This window comes from Teleopsis dalmanni, chromosome 2 (genome assembly GCF_002237135.1).
Source record: "Teleopsis dalmanni isolate 2A chromosome 2, ASM223713v2, whole genome shotgun sequence".
NCBI classification, from domain to species: domain Eukaryota; kingdom Metazoa; phylum Arthropoda; class Insecta; order Diptera; family Diopsidae; genus Teleopsis; species Teleopsis dalmanni.
Window position 1 is genome coordinate 155,999,177 of NC_051847.1, and position 16,948 is coordinate 156,016,124.

Below are 16,948 nucleotides of genomic sequence, written 5' to 3' on the forward strand. Positions count from 1 at the left end.
TTGCACTGCTCACTTGCCTGGGGGATATTAAAATTAAGTAAGGAAACAACAACACCAAATTTTTAATTTGTTAAGTAATAGCTTGAAGGTGCTTTAATTATGCTCAGCATGATTTTCCTTTGTACTTTGCCTTATAGGAATATTTCCGATACTCGATGACCAAAAACAAAGCTATCTGTGTTTAATTTTCAATTTTCACTAAGTAATTTGACATATTTTCATATATTTCCTAACTGACAATATATATTTTTAAAACTGTAATTAAAAATAAATAGCAGAAAAAATTATCTGTTTTTGAGTCTTGTGTCACTACTCTGAATAAAATGTTGGACGAAATTGTTAGTACCAGACAATTTAATGAGGCACTCCTCAAGGCTGAAGCTAAATTGATGGTGGTAAACTTCTCTACTGATTGGTATGTGTTTCAATACAATATTTAATAGACAATATATATAACAAATTTCATATAAGGCATGGACCTTGTATTAGAACTGCAAATTCTTACAAAGCATTAAGTGAAAAGTATAAACAAGTATGTTTTTATACGCTCAACTTGGAGAAGTGTGCAAACTTAGGGACTACATATGAAATCATGGAGATGCCAACATTTGTTATCTATAAAAATGGAGTAATAAAATTAATTATAAACGTTAGTATATTTACTATATACCAAATACTTTTCTAGGTTAAGCTAGACTACAACAGGGGCATTAATATGGATGACTTAGAAGCAAAACTCAAATATCATTTGGGCCCTGAAAAAGACAATGTTGAATAATTTATACTTTTAAAGTCTAACTGTGTTTTATAATAAAGCAACAAATTTTTTTATTTTATAAGTAGCAATTATTCAGTTTTTTTTGTGTGATGTGCGTAATACTGTATGCCAAGGCGCTTTCACGGTCAAGACATATTACCCTTACTTTGTTGGTGCCAACCTGACAGATTAGTCCAACACAAGTCTTCGGAATGGCCATCAAAAAATGATGGTCTCCGAGACAGTTATTATTAGTGCCAGCACATACATAATCCTACATCCTCCAGAAGTGAGCGTCAGTAGCACGGAGATACGGTGGGAGGAAAGCATAAAATATCTGGGGGTCACTTTTGACAAACGGTTTAATTGGTATAAACATATGAAATGCAAACGGACTAGTTGCTCTGAACTTCCACATCTCCTAAAGCCGCTGTTAAATAATAATCGATTCAACTTCAAAAATGGAAAGTTATTATATACTGAAATAATCAGGACAGCATTACTGTACAGATGTGCAACATACAGCAAAGCCTCAAATACTGCCATAAAGCAATTACAGATATCACAAAATCTGGCTTTAGAAAGACTAATTAAGATTTCTTCGTATACTATGACAACAGATATGCATAGACAGAGCTCTAAAATTATTCACAAAAGTCGATACGTTGCCCCATTCCGCCCTAACAAACCTTAAATCCACCTCAGGACGCACAGGAAGATATGCTGATCCATCTTCAGTTAAAATATAAATAAATGATAATAATTCTAGTATAGTTAAAGCTTAGTGTGGGGAAAGGATAAGACCCCCAACCATAAAAGAATAAAAGTACGCAATAGCACTAACTCAAACCACAACAACAACAACACGTAGCAATTTTTATTTTATACACGTCTATTCATGCCATAAATTCAATAAACAATATATTAATGACTATCATTAGTTCAATAAATGTCCTTTTATTATAGGAGTTAATATAGTTAATTTTATTATTAAATGGAATATGAAAAATTAATAGAAAATGAATTAATCCATAGTTAAATTATTTATTATAATAAAAGCTATATGTGGGGTAGAAAAATTTTTGGAATAGGGGTGACATCATAGTTGAGTACGACAAAGAAAATTTTTTGAAAAAATATGAAATATGCAACATCCATCATACTCTTAATCAACTTTGTTGAATCAAAATTGATACGATGCTTAAAATATTACATTTCGATCCAGAATGCTTTTTCAAGAGGTTCTTCCGAATTTCTGTTATTTATAAATCAAACACAGGTATCAGTCAACGAGGTATATAAAATTTGCTTCTATTATTTTATATTGAGATCTTTAAATATTTTTTTGCATAAGCCCGGCGACTTCGAAGACCTCGGCGTCTTCGGTTAGCCAGTTTTTTACAATTAAGAGAAACCGAAAGAAAATGGTGCAAGTTTCGGACTATACGGTATATTCATATAAAGTTCTTAATGAAGTTACGTCAATTTATTTTGAAACATTTAACTTATGTTTGGGCAGGTATTGTTATGATGGCACACAATTCCTTTTAATTAAGTTTAAATAAGCCAATGGTAAGCAGTAGAATACCAAATTAACCACTGAGTTGGATCAACTCGTAATAGACAATTCCTATCGAATCTCACCAACATAACCTTGTTTGCCGTCAATCTAGGCTTTGAAGTCATTTGTGGAGAGTCACGAACTTTGATCATGAACTTCAAAGAGTAGTACACAAGCGTCGAAAGCCTTTACAGAATCTGCTTTTTGTAAATCTTACTGAACTTTCATATGTTTAATGTATAACGCTTCGGCTATTACCACCACTTGGAAAATTGTATTGACTTATTTTTTCTCTAGTCGACCAGAGTAAGTTGCATCTTTGACAACCAAATTTTCTCAATAATATCGAGCGAATCACTGCTGGGTCCAGCGTTCACATACGAGTATAACATCTTCATCGTAAACCGTAAAAATTGTTCGATCTCTTTTTGAAGCAATTTTATCATTTTTATTGTAAAAACCAGAAAACACTTTCCAATACAACCTAATATTATTATTATCGTTTATCAATTAAAAGAGTACATTCGAAAGCTTACTTACTTTATTATTTGGCTATAACAATCCGTTACCGGGTTTCAGCCTGACGCAACATGTCTCTCTAGGCACCTTTTCTACGTGTGCGGTTTCTCCAGTCTCGTATATAAAATTCGGTTAGAGGTCCCTCAACTTGATCACTCTATTGGAGTCACGGTCTACCTCTACGCCTTCTTCCTTCAAATACTGCTTCAAACACCTTTTTCGCTGGAGCATTTCTATACATTCTCACGACATGACATGTCACCACTTGTTATTTCGCTGGGTTATATTAATGTTGTAATATTAATGTGATAAAGCTTGTGGACTTCGTGGTTCATTTGGATCTTACGAAGAACTTTTCTATTGAACACTCCTAATGCTGTTTCATAATTTTTGTTTATCGAGATGGAGCTCTACATTCTAATTGCCTACTGAACCTATAGTAGCACATATTAGCAATAAAGATTCTTCGTCTGATCTCCAGGCTGACATTATTGTTGTTTGTTACGGGGGTGCCAAGGTACATGAAATCATTGACAGATCCGAAAGCATACCAATGTATTGTAATTATAATTGATTAAACAATTATGGCTCTTTAAAGATATGCAAGTATTGTAAGTTATATTTTTAATAACTTTAATATTTTCAGATATGAACAGATGCAACTTCAGTCATATCTTTAAGAAGACACTTATATACGAAAAGGATTCTATTGCTCCTTAAATTCCCATATATTCATTTGCTACTATAAAAATAAATATGTATTGAATAGAATAAACTGCATTATAGTGTAAACACTGGCTCCTCTTTTCGACGCCATTTCATTATATTCACATTAACTTTACAAGCAACATACGAAAAACAAAGGGGACATCTACGATTTATGCAATCCGAATGCTTCTCTTGTAACTTAAAATGTTCAAATGTTACGAAACGATTACAATGGCTGCCTGGCTCTGCGTTATTGTTATTGTTACTGATTGAATCGCTGATAATATTATTGTCCTGTTGTTGTGCGACTGTTGTTCTCTTGTTTCGGTTATGGCATATGACAAGGACTAGCGCACACCAACTCACCACTAAGACTTCATTTGACACAATAAAACTGACATTCGTCGAAGGATTTTGCACAATGGCCATAAATGATGATACACTGGAGTTGACGATGATGCTCATGTTGTTGATAATGACGTTGCATTGAGGCAACAACGACAAACGAAGATGATGACGAGGATATTATACTCATTACTGCTGATGGTGTTGGCGACAATAAGTGTCTGCTTCGTATGCTTTTAAGTGCGAATGTCATTCAATACCAACGCACAAGTAGTTAAAAGAGCATAGAGAAAAAAGCATATAGTCTTCAGGAAAAAAAATGGCATTAAACAAAAAGGCAGATAAAAAGTAAGCCCACCAACTACTGATGACTATGGAAAATGGCGAAACAAAAGCAAAAAAGAGCACAAGTAAAAATCCTTCCACTTTAGTCCTGCCAGTTGAAGTCATTAGTGATGTCGTTATAATTGAAAATTTCCGCATATTATCCTAGACGCATGAGTTCTCTTCGTACGTTTGCAGAGCTCAATGACGCCTATTATTTCGTGCGTTTCTTAGTGTGAGTGTTCATTCATACTGTTGTGTGAATGTGTATATGTGTGTGAGTCCTGAGTGCACTTAGCCAGCCTACACTAGCGCCTTGTTAGGCACCTTTTTAGCAGTTTCGTAGAAAATAATAAAGTTTTTACTATCGCAAATGCTCAACCGAAGTATTTCATATTTTCACGTAATGAGGCTAATAGTCACGTTTGATCTTACTTTAAAGGTTAAATTGGAAATCTCTACAAAGTCGAATGAATTCAGTAGATATAGAAAGTGAATGAAAGAAATGAAATATATTTAATTATCGAATTTGGTCAATACTGGGATTGAGGGCAGCTTTGGTCTGGCATAATATTTTCCAATTAAAGTAACGATATTAAGCAGTAAATGAAAGCTTCCTCTAAAATTTAATAATAATTTAAAGTCAATTTAATTGTATGAAGCCAAGCACAATAATAAATTTAAATAATTGATTTACAACTACGAGATACCTCAAGACCAAAGTCATAGATATGGCTAATATATGTGGTTTAATGTTTACCTTTTAAATTTATTTAAAGTCGATAGAATTTCCTTTATCAAAAACATCTCTTAATAGTGAAAAAGGTGAATCAATGTAAACATCAAAACCACTAATGAGCCATTAAACTCTGCCACAAATCTTGTTCAACCTCAATTTATGCAATTTTAACATTCTAAAATGATAAAAAAGGAATCCAAGAGAGATGCCTGCAATCGTAAAATGAAGGATAAAAAACACCGACCTCAAATTGGATTTGGAATTACTGCTGATTTAACTATTGACTGCAGTTGATGCTTCGGCAATGGTTTAACAGCTTTGACTGAGAATTTTTTGGCATTTCCAAGTTAGAATATGAGGCACATATGCCGATAATATATACGTTATTGCTTCTATGGCTTCAATGGCTTCATCCTGTCGTTTTCTGCTCAAGAAGAAAAAATCGAAATATCAAGCACAGCAATGCCATAGATTGAGCTCAACTGCAGAATTGTGAGTATTTATACGAAGGAGCAAGTATGCATTTGAAGTATTTATGCAGATAAATGATAGTCAATATGAAAATCTTGGCTTCGTTAAAGTTTAAAAACCGAGAAATGCTATTATCAACACTTTCGACAAGGGAACGATATTTTTAAATATTTAATGAATAGCATTAAGATATCGTAAATATTGCTCTTAGTGTAAGGTAAGATAAAATTGATTCTGATATACTAAGTGAATTTGTTCAATAGCAATGCATTCAGGTATTATAAATGGTTGTGATTTAAATACTGAAATGACCCAATTAAGTTTGCTATAGGTGTTGTAAGGAATGAATTTATTAATTATACCAATATTCCAGATTTCACAGATGAAAGACATTTGCTCAATAATATATTATGACTGTTGGAGTTACTGAAGTTCATAATTTGAAAACAGTCTAAAAATTGTAAGAGTTAATAAAGTTCATATTCTAAAAACAGACGTTATATGTTACATATGTTAATACATAATTTAGCGAAAACAAAAGAGACAAGAAGGTTTAGGTCACAGAATTAAAAACTTTAACAATTTCTGCTTATTTATGACTGCTTTAAAAATATATTAAATGATATTAAGACAATGGTGACCCTTGATTATCACTAGAGCTCCTAAGATTAACATTATCATTTGGTGATAACCATACCATTTGTGCACTGTAATAGCCACACAATAATTAAAATAATGTTATAACGAAGTCGATATATAATATTTGATAAAATAACCAGCTGTGAAAATCTTCTATCTAACATTTCTTTTGATACTCAGTATTGGAAGATTTGATGATCACGAAACAGCGCACATGCTTACGAATAAGAGTGCTTTAACTTCCTTTTTTGGAAGGAAGTAACACCTTTTTCGGGGATATCTATTTGTCACACTGCATTAGTATTTTTGAAATATCGAATATAAACTGTTGGAGTAGAAATACTGACAAACTAATAAAAGTTTACAAATAAGAAAATTATAATTCATCAAAATGAAATCAGGAAAAAACAAATGCCATTCTGATGAAGTCCAAAACTGATAAAGATCTAATATAGTTCCAGGAATTGATTTTTATGAACTGGGCTTGGAAGCTATAATCTTATATATAAGAACAAAGATGGGTTCTTCAAATTTTAACTAAAGTTCCGCAAATAAGCAAGTCCGTGTTTTGTTTCTTATATATAAGAAACATATATATTTTTCTTATATATATAATATATAATATAATATATATAATATAATAATATACATTTGGAAATGCAAACACCAGCACCTTCTATAAAATTGTAACACATTATGAAACTTTGTTATACAAAAACGAGTCGGAAACAAAACTAGGGTTAATCTACCAATTAATGCCAGGCAACAGATATCAAAGATAAAATTTCACACGAACTGTCATCAGAAGTAATCAGGAAACAGTTGGTGTAGTAAATCTCGAAGTTCAAATATATGAAATTTGATTTTTCGGATAGATTTAAAAAAAGTTTTAAAAATGTGTATAAATCAATGAGAATGATGTCGAAATAATAAAAAATATCAAATAATTATTTTTGTCAATCTAATTTTAATTTTGTTAATAGCCATTTAATTTTGTCATTCGAATCTACAATGAAATATTTTTTAATCTAAGTACATCTAAGCTCAAATTACTCAATCGTTTGTTGACTGAATTTGACCAGATGCTTCTATTAACTACCACCTTCCAAACATGAGCCTGAAGTACCCTGATAGTATGGATTGTCAAGGAACATATTCACTGTTTTTACACAACTTACAGTGAACCAACTGAGATTTGAGATCTTGGACCAAAATAATAATTGAATTCTTCAATAGCGCTAAGTTGTGTGGTTCAACTTCAAAGATTTTCACCAGCGAAAATCTAATAGTTCTTACAGATCGCATTTCCACGCATAACAATTTCACTTTTTTCGGGTAAAAACTCCCAATTTATCCAGTATTTTACCACATAACATGGAAGGTAGATACATGAGATAACCTAACACTTACTAAGGCTAATCCGACATAAAATTTTCAAGCTTTTTATATTTGTTCTTAGTTAACAACTAAATCTTAATATTCGTTCGTATTAAATATATTTATCCTTATATTTATATTTATTTTTAATATCCGATTTCAAATTAGTTTAAGTTAATACTTCAATTGATTTAAAGCAAAACTTCTGAGAGCTGTGTTATGCAGACAGTCATGGTCACAACAAATAAAAAGTTTTAATATTGAAACTAAAATTCCATTGAACTTTTCGCTCTTTGAATTTCAAACAGGGATGCTTACTTACAAGTTTTAGTACTTGTCTGTTCATAGCTGAATATTTATAAATACTTAATTAATTAAAAATAATTTTAATTATTTTTTAAATTTTAATTCAACATCAGTTATGTCGTAAGTGACTATTTTATTTAATAGAAACTACTGAATTTAATAGATAACTTTCGGAAACTAGTGAGCTACATCAACAAATATTTTTTTTGTTTTCTATATTATTTCAGGGGTTAAATGCGCACCCTTTCAAATTTTAAGGTCAGAGTCTGTGTTCATTAACCAACTGACCCTAAGCTGTACTTAACTTGTATGTTTGCACTAGAAGCTTTGTTAATTTACTCTGAAAGTTCATTAATATACCCACTTTCTGTGAATATTAGAACGAAATCATAAACCGGCTGTAGAATAATTGAATTTATTAATTATATTTTTAATTTTTAATTGTTTAATTTCAATACTATTATATTATTCTGCATTATATATTGCAAGATTTTATTAATCTTTTTTGTATATAGAACCTATTCTATGCAAGTAATACGTAGAAAATCATGTTTTTAAATTGTAAAATAAGAAGTACAATATAACATAAAATTATAAGTACTTACTTCAATATTTTTAAACCAATTACAATTATGGTAACCCAATAAAATTAATAATTGTGATTTGACTGTCTGCATAACATACTTTTACTGTCATGACCAATAAGTAGATAATCATTCGTCGTGATCATTTGTCATAAGATTGTGTACATATCATGGAAAACTTTACCAAAATTGTTTGAAAACCTTATTATAGACCTTAGCAATTCAAAGCATATAATCAGTATCAATAGCAGAAAAAGAAAAATCACACCTTCATTCATTTCAGACATGATTCATGGTAGTAAGAAATCAAAACTATTGACCAATAATGTTTCGTTTTAAAGGAACAAAATTTTATTAGTAGGAATTGGCTATTGAATTGACTTGATTCTCCAGATATCTGACATTAAAGTAGTAATGTTTTTTACGTTTTTCTTGATAAAGCGTTAAAGAAAAAGTTTTTTTTATTTAAAAATATAAACAATGATCTCACTTCATTTTTCTTAAATGATAATAAGCATAATTTGCTTTTCATTTTGACGTCAGTAATTTTCTTATTTTTCTTTATGAAATAATATTTTTTTTGTTAAATGTTTAACTCTTTTCATCCTCTACATTGCAACATGCAAATAACCTTTAATTTAAACTGTAAATATCCTTAATGGCTGTCGCTGTTAAGAAAAAAGCTTAACTTAACTTTGCCACTGCCACGGAACGGAACGGAAGGGCTCGGCACGGCACGGCGGAGCACGGTGGAGCAAAGTAAACACATTCATTTGAGTTGATGAAGCGTATTAAATGGCGTAGCAGTCGACTCGTTAAAAAAGCAAATGTCACCGCAGGATATAATTTTCTAAATAGAAGTGAAATGAAAGGAGGACGAGTATGGGAATAATTTACCAGCAAAAAGGAAATGTAAAGAACACTCACGCTTCAAAAGAAAGCCAGCATGTATGAGCATAAAAACGTTCTATACAAACAGAAAACCGCATCACTTCCGAGTGCAACGTAATCACCTGAGGTAAGGACCTACTTTTCGAACTTAAAATTGTTATGTTGTTGTAGTTGTAGCTATTTCGTTGAAAAATTATTAAATACGACTGGAGTGTGGTTAATTGTCGGGATTAAGAAATTCGGTGCTAAAAAACTGTGCCTATTTTGTGTCTTAAGCTTCTTCGTCTACTACTCGTACTTGAAGTTACATGCATAAATATGTACATGCCTGAGTACTTATGTAATAAACACATAAACCATAAGGATAACATATTCTTGCATATTTGTAAATGGATTAAAGCAACTCCTTAAGAAAATTTATAGCATGCATAAAAGAAAAATAGAAAGATAAAGAGAGATATTTGAAGAATATAGTTCAATGTCCATTTAAAGAACTTATTAAGCGCCATTTGGTAGATTTCTAATCCTTGTAAATAATATAATCATCATCATCATCATCATTGGCTAGACAACCCTTCATGGGTCTTTACCTGCTGTAGTATACAGTTTTTAAATTCAAGGCGAGAGGTGTGAGACTTGAACCTACTAAAACCACCTCTTAGGAATGAATGGAGAAGATTCCCACAGCAATGTGGGAACTTCATTCCAGTAATCAGGGGAGAGAGAAAGTAGACGAGATGTCTATTTCGTCAAGTTCTTATATAGTTATAGTTATATTGTTTTTAAATTACATATATATATTTAGCTACAATAATTGCTTTCTTCAAAAGTTTGATTATCAAGTTAAAGACACTATGTCTAGGACAACCATTTGCAATTGACTTATACAAAGTATGTTTCGACATTTCATCACAACATAAATAGGCTTTAGTGTGCCTTCTAGGCTGGCATAGTCTTTGGTTAAAATTTTTTCAAAGATGCCGCCGTCGCAACACTGCGATCAATGAAGAGCGCTAACGTACTGTGATTTAAAAATGTGGCTACACGGTAGAGAAAAGGAAAAGAGAAAAACTGAAATAATATCGAAGTACAGTTGAGTTAAAGAAAAGCAGAAAAGCAACTCGCATTCGATAGAAGCTAAAAAACTTGACAGGACTATTATTAATAACAAATGTCGTTAATGTGCATAGCTTCGATTTGAAAAAGATGGCTTGAGTTATTACATTACAATCAGATTATAACCTCAAAAACTATACATAGGCACATAATTTCAAGCAAAAATCGGATATAATCAGATTATTGCCGAAATCAATCAATGAGCACATAATATCATGTAATGCTCGAATATAGAATTTACCAGACCGGATGCGATCGCGGGCCAATACAAATAACTGTACAGATTGGAAGGCCTCTGAATCAAATACATTCATTTTACGTTCAATGTTGTTTTAAAGAAAAATAAAAATACGGTTATAATGTTATATTTAGTGTTATTAATTTATTAATTTAAATTAATTTATTTGGTATAAAAATAAAATAATGTTTTACCAGACACCAAAAAACATTCAATATTAAAAACATGTGGCGCACCAACATTAGCTGCTGGCCGCATGTTGCCCGTGGGCCCTGCTTTGGAAAGCCCTGGTCTGATAAATTGGTTTTCACGCTTATGCGATTTCAGCTCTATGAATTATTTCCAGTGATGATATGTTAAATCTGTGGTTTTATTCAACAAACCAGCTCTTCAATGTTAAAATTCGAAAAGTTATTGCCGACTTTTTCGAGTCTTAGCTGTACAAAATAGTGCTGAAAACCGATATAAAGATTTAACTGCTTTAAATAGTGCTGGTAAATTGCACTTCTAGAAAGTAAGTTTCAACATTCAAAATAAGCAATTGTCTTTATGTCCGTTTATATGGAGAAAATTATATTTTCAATGCATTTTGTGTAACTAAAAGAATAAATCCACTAAAAAAATTATTTATTTGAACACATCCACATATATTTACATACCAATATATATAAAAATGATAAAAATAGTACTTACTAATATAAAATATTTCACTTTATATGAATACATATGAATGGTTGTGTGCTGCAATTATAAACTATTGATTATATGAATTTTGTTTTTCAATTTTCAGTGTATCAAAGTGAATGGACTTTAAAATTGCCTTCAAAAAAAATCTCCACTTTAATATAAAAATAAGAATTTTAAATTTTTTCGTAGCATAATTTTTTTACTACTTTTAGTGGAGGACAAATTGGCCAACTTCCTGCATTAACAATGTTTTTTGTCCTTCGCTATTATGCGTTTACATTTTAATTTGGTATTTTCAACAAAAATACTTTTTTTTATTTCGTTAATTTTACTTGTGAGTATTTCTGAACATTTTATTTCAGAGTAATCCAATAACATTTTACGCTAAAATTGTTAATGGATATCACAAGTACTTCGATACACAGGATTATACACAAATATACACGACAGTGTATTTATTATAGTATTGTCCTCCGGGCAGATCGATGGTTGAATTTCGTACTTCAGCCATTTTTCTTTTTCGAAAAAAAAACTTTTTGTTCTTTTATGTGTAGATTTTTAAATAAATCAATCCTTAATAAGGACACAATGACAATGTGGCCTACGGTTGAACATGCCCAAAATTGCGCATAATTGAAATTGAATGTATTGTATAAACGTTTATGTATATAAAAAATATGTACATACATTGTTTTAAATAAAAGCCCGCATTTTAAACGATTTTTTTGTATTTTAATTGAAGCCAAATATTTTGTCATCGGCGGCTGTTTGCTTGTACGTAATTAAATTTAATTACATTGACAAATTTAGCCTCGAATAACCAAATTGTATAAATCGTATGTATATATATATATATTCACATGGGTGAAGAGCAAATAAGATTTCCACAATCAAATCGATATGAAAATAATTGCAGCCACATGAGGTGAATTGGCAAATGCTAGAGGTTTAGAGAAAAATCAAATTGAAAATTCTGTAAAATAAAAAGATACATTTTAATCTATTTAAGTTTGCTTTAATAACGTAAAATTAGTTACAGCAGTTATTATCCAAAAAATCACTAATTTTTAAAGGGATGTACATAAATACCTCAAGTAATTACAGGATGATATTTTTATATTAGTTATAAGAAGCACAGTAATTAAAAGTTTCTCAAAAAAAAAAAAAACACTAGGATATATCATCGTACTTATACCAATACGATGATATACCTATGTACATATAATAAAAATATAGAGGAACCATTGACCACACCAATGAAGTATGTAATACTACCTACGGGTGAGGTAAGGTAATACTATTGCGGCTAATATGTTCCAACGATGTGATGGAAACCATCCATTGGAAAAATCATATATATTTTTTAGAAACTACTTACCTTTCAATAATCATATGTAGAAATTCATTACACTTTGACGTTTTGAAATTTTATAGTGTCTTCAGGATATTACTTTACTTATAGTAAAACCATTTATGCCGCAGCCGAACTATATTCCATCGAAAGCGACCGCTGATCGTTGATTTTCAGACTTGAAATGGTTGCTCCACATTTTCTCCACTAATGACGCATGTCTTTATGGTCACCCATAAAATATAGTCTACCTATTTCGTAATAGCCTATCTAAAATTCTCTTTTATCATTTAATAATAATGTCTTAATATAATAAACAATTTTATTAGCAGACGGTGATGGTTTCATATTCTTAGGAACTTGTGAATTTTTTTCATCATCTTTTTCAATTCATTTTTTGGTGTTCGTTGAAGATCGTAGTATAGTATCGGATCCGACCTTCATCTTCTTCATCTTCTAAATCTATTCAACTAAGATTTAAAAATATTTAAGATGTTTATTTTAGTAAAAATAGTTATTTCACGGGCTAATTGGTCAGTTATTAAATAAATTTTATTATTTAGTTTTATAAGATTTTTATTGTCCAATATTTCGACTATAATCTATAGTCATGATGACTATAGATTATAAAACTAAATAATAAAATTTATTTAATAACTGACCAATTAGCCCGTGAAATAATTATTTTTAAAAAAATTTCTTTTGGTCATTAAAACATTTAATTATGTTTATTTTAGTGAATCTGTCACTTATCGTGTAGTTCGTATATCCTAGTCAAATTCTTTTGGAAATATATCCAAAGTTCAATCAAATAAACATTCGCAACCTCACTAATCTCTCTGAATTTTTCGTGACAACCATTTAAAATCATTTGATAATGTTTTACATATTTTATTGAACCGATAGTATTTTTCAATCAGATACCTAATCTGTAGCACTAGGTACTTAAATTAAATTAAGCTTATGGTATGAATTTTTGTCCCCAACACATATTCTTACATATGGCGAACTATCATATGAGCTAAATTTTACGCTGGAGTCAAATTTATTAAAATTGTGAAAGAGCATCCATTCTGAATGTAAACATCAAAGAATGTAACAATCAAAGAGGGTCAACTCTGCAAGCACACTATTAGATGGATGAAAATAGTGTACGTTACCATCTCTACTAGATGGTTTTGGCTCCGAAATCGAAATATCGGCTCTGCCTGCAGACAAATACATCAATCACATTTTTTATGACTGCCCGGCTTTGATCCAGCCAAAAAAAGGATGTTGAAAATGTTCAACGAAAATCATTTGAAGGACTGGTATTTCGTTAATAGGTCTTGCTAGTATAAATATTCATACAACTCAGCTCAGTTGGAAGTCCCGTCAATTTTTCTATATTATGATTTAAACATGTGATCTTGTTATATGAATTATAAAAATATTGTATAATATTTGAAATTATTTCAAAATGCTATAATTTCATTGATTAGGAAGTTGTTCGGTAATACTTGGAAAAACCTCTAAATAAATGAATCATTAGAATATTAGATGTTATTAGAAGTCTATTTCCTTCTATAGTAGTAGTTTTTGCTACACATTTTATGAATTTTTAATGCATTTAATTTCTTTCCGCGATAAATAAAGTAAATTATGAACTTAATATTTACTTCTGTATTTCCTTTGTTGAGGTATTGAAAATGTGGACTAAATAAAAAATTAATTATCTCTTGTATTTATTAAGTATTACATTCACTCTTTATTTATTTATTTAATGCAGTAAATTTTCATTTAAATTTTACATATGTTATTTTTGTAGTAAATAATACATCGTTTTTTTGTTTGACTTATACCTTTATGTATGTAATGAGTTAATTAATTAAGTTTTAATTAATCAAGTATTATTATATTTTTATATATATATACAATAAATAATATTTTGATTTCGTGTTTTTGGTTGACCCAATGGCTTATCCTTATGCTATTTTACTTATAGAACTCTATTCAAATATTAGTATATTACAATTATAATTTTTTCTTTTAACTACTTATTTATGTTTATCTTTCAGATAAATTTTATATTCGCTAAAATTCTTTTATATCATTTTGTTAATATATTAGAGTACTTATTTCTTATTGTAATTAATAATGAAATGCAATATGGGAACGGTTCATCAATAAAATACTTTTATACTGTATGTTTTTTTAATTTAATTATAATTTTTTACTCTTACCTAAAATTTATTTATCTTTCACGTTCTGCGAAGGTGAAACTATTTATAATTATTGATTGCAGTATTTTAGTTAAAATCCAGTTTATATAAATTTTTCCCTTAAAAACTATTTCATACGATTTTATGATAATTTAGTTGGAAAAAAGTTTTTTTTTTTGTTATTTTTACATACATTATTAGCATACTTTGAAAACTTTCGATAAATTTGGAGTAGTTAGTTTAAGCTATAAACTTAAAACTTTTTTTAATATGTAAATTTCAGTGAAAAATAAAAACTAAACAAATTTAAATTGAAAGTATGCGTTTTTCGTGAAAAACTCTAAAAATATATTTTCATGCTTCTTTGATAGAAAATTGCGCAAATTAACAAAATTATTTAAAATGCGGGGTGCAGTGTCAGGACATGTAAACCACAATCTGGCTGCGATGAAAAATTGCACACAAATTTGTTGTCACTAATGTCAGAAGCAATGATAGTCGCACTCGAAACTACACTCCCACACTCCCACACTCCTACCCAACAACCCACGACCGCTTACATCACAACACCGAAATTCTTAGAATTTCAGATAAATTTCGTAGTCCCATGCAGGCAGGCAACGTGCAAATTTTGTTCGCCTGTTCGAGCGCATAAATGCATTTGTGACCTGACCTCATTGCAACAGTGTGAACGTGAACGTTGTAAGGCAGCTGCAGCACTTCCGTTCGAAGTATGCGCACTTGTGCATGGATTTGTTTTTCTTATTTGCTCTCGTATGTTTGCGGTAAACAATCATACCAGATACAATAACACACATACGCAAACACTTAGTGGTTACATTTAATTAATTAAATTTACTTTCCGCTTTATAATTTTTACACAATCCCTACCGAAGTACCTACCGAGTTAAAATTAAACTAGGAAAAGGGATGATGAAGTGTGTTCGGTTTTCGATGTCAATAGGTAACGTTAATGGTTATCAGATAATGGTTCGGAAATTACGAGATTTCGTTATTTGAAATTTAAAGAATTTTAATTTATTTTATATGGATTTATAAATTCATGGTTTATCTGGGATCTATTGTTTTTTTACATGTTTTACTTAATTTTATTAGACAAAATTATTAATTATAAACTAAAACCGATTATCTGTGGAGAAAAGCAGTTTATAATTAAGTGTGTACGGAGATGAATGCGAATTTTGGAAATGTAGATAAATGCGAACGGTAGAAATGTTCCATGACAGATACTAGAGAGAAGGATGATTTATTAATGCATGGTTCATCTGTGGACTTTTTTATATATTTTACTTATTTTTATTAAGCAAAATTCCTAATTATGAAGTCAAATCATTTATCTCTGGAGGAAAGTACTTTACAATTAAGTAAATGCAAATTATGGAAACGGTAAAAATGTTTTGTAAAGTAAATTTTATCATCCATGACACAAGGGTTGACCTGATCATCTTTGTATTATATTTAAAGTTATGACAAAATTTAATATTATGAAAATGTCATAAATGAAAGTTAAATGGGAAATGGGAAGTTATTATTAAAAGTCAATTATGCAGCTTTAACCTTCCAACTACATTTTGTTTTGGGATATATTGGGTTAAAAACTAAGATCTGACTTGAAAGGTTTTTATAAAAAAAAGACAATATATCAGAAGAATTCTTGACGAATCTAAATCGTTTAATAGGGATAATTCGAAAAACTATATATGATACAGTAGTTGGCATAGCTCGCCTTCTCCTGGTAATTTTGATAGCTTCACAATAGTCAATATTTATCTTCGTGAGTATTTGTTGAGATTCACAACAACACGCGATCTCCAAACCCATCCTAATCTAAACATGGTTTTTGGCCTTACTGATATTATCAATTAATATTATCAATTTAATATTGTTTTGAAATGGGTTAGTGGTGTTCTAAATAAAACTTAAATTTTGCATTTATAAAATCAGAGCTGTCATAGGAATTATTATGAAAATATGAAAATTCAAGAACTTTTATAATTGTTTCCTATATGTTAACTTAGACCTCAATAGATTTGAGATAATTTTTAACACCGTTTTTGGAAAGTCAAGTCAAGTAAGGAATGCCCATATACTTTTTAGTCTATAAATAACATGG

The 16,948-nt window shown here is 30.1% G+C and overlaps 1 protein-coding gene across 1 annotated transcript; it reads left to right on the forward strand.

Moving 5' to 3' along the window:
• Positions 1–249: 249 nt before the first annotated feature.
• LOC119683200 (thioredoxin-like) lies at positions 250–835 on the forward strand. The gene is made up of 3 exons (XM_038096827.1): positions 250–415; positions 472–628; positions 686–835. The coding sequence occupies exons 1-3, from the start codon at positions 324–326 to the stop codon at positions 776–778; spliced, it is 342 nt and encodes a 113-aa protein (XP_037952755.1). The 5' UTR covers positions 250–323; the 3' UTR covers positions 779–835.
• The last annotated feature ends 16,113 nt before the right edge of the window (positions 836–16,948 follow it).

Coding starts and splice junctions, on each gene's coding strand:
- LOC119683200 (XM_038096827.1), top strand. CDS start 324: ATGTTGGACGAAATTGTTAGTACCAGACAATTTAATGAGGCACTCCTC. Junction 416..471: donor GTAAACTTCTCTACTGATTG/GTATGTGTTTCA, acceptor ATTTCATATAAG/GCATGGACCTTGTATTAGAA. Junction 629..685: donor TTGTTATCTATAAAAATGGA/GTAATAAAATTA, acceptor ATACTTTTCTAG/GTTAAGCTAGACTACAACAG.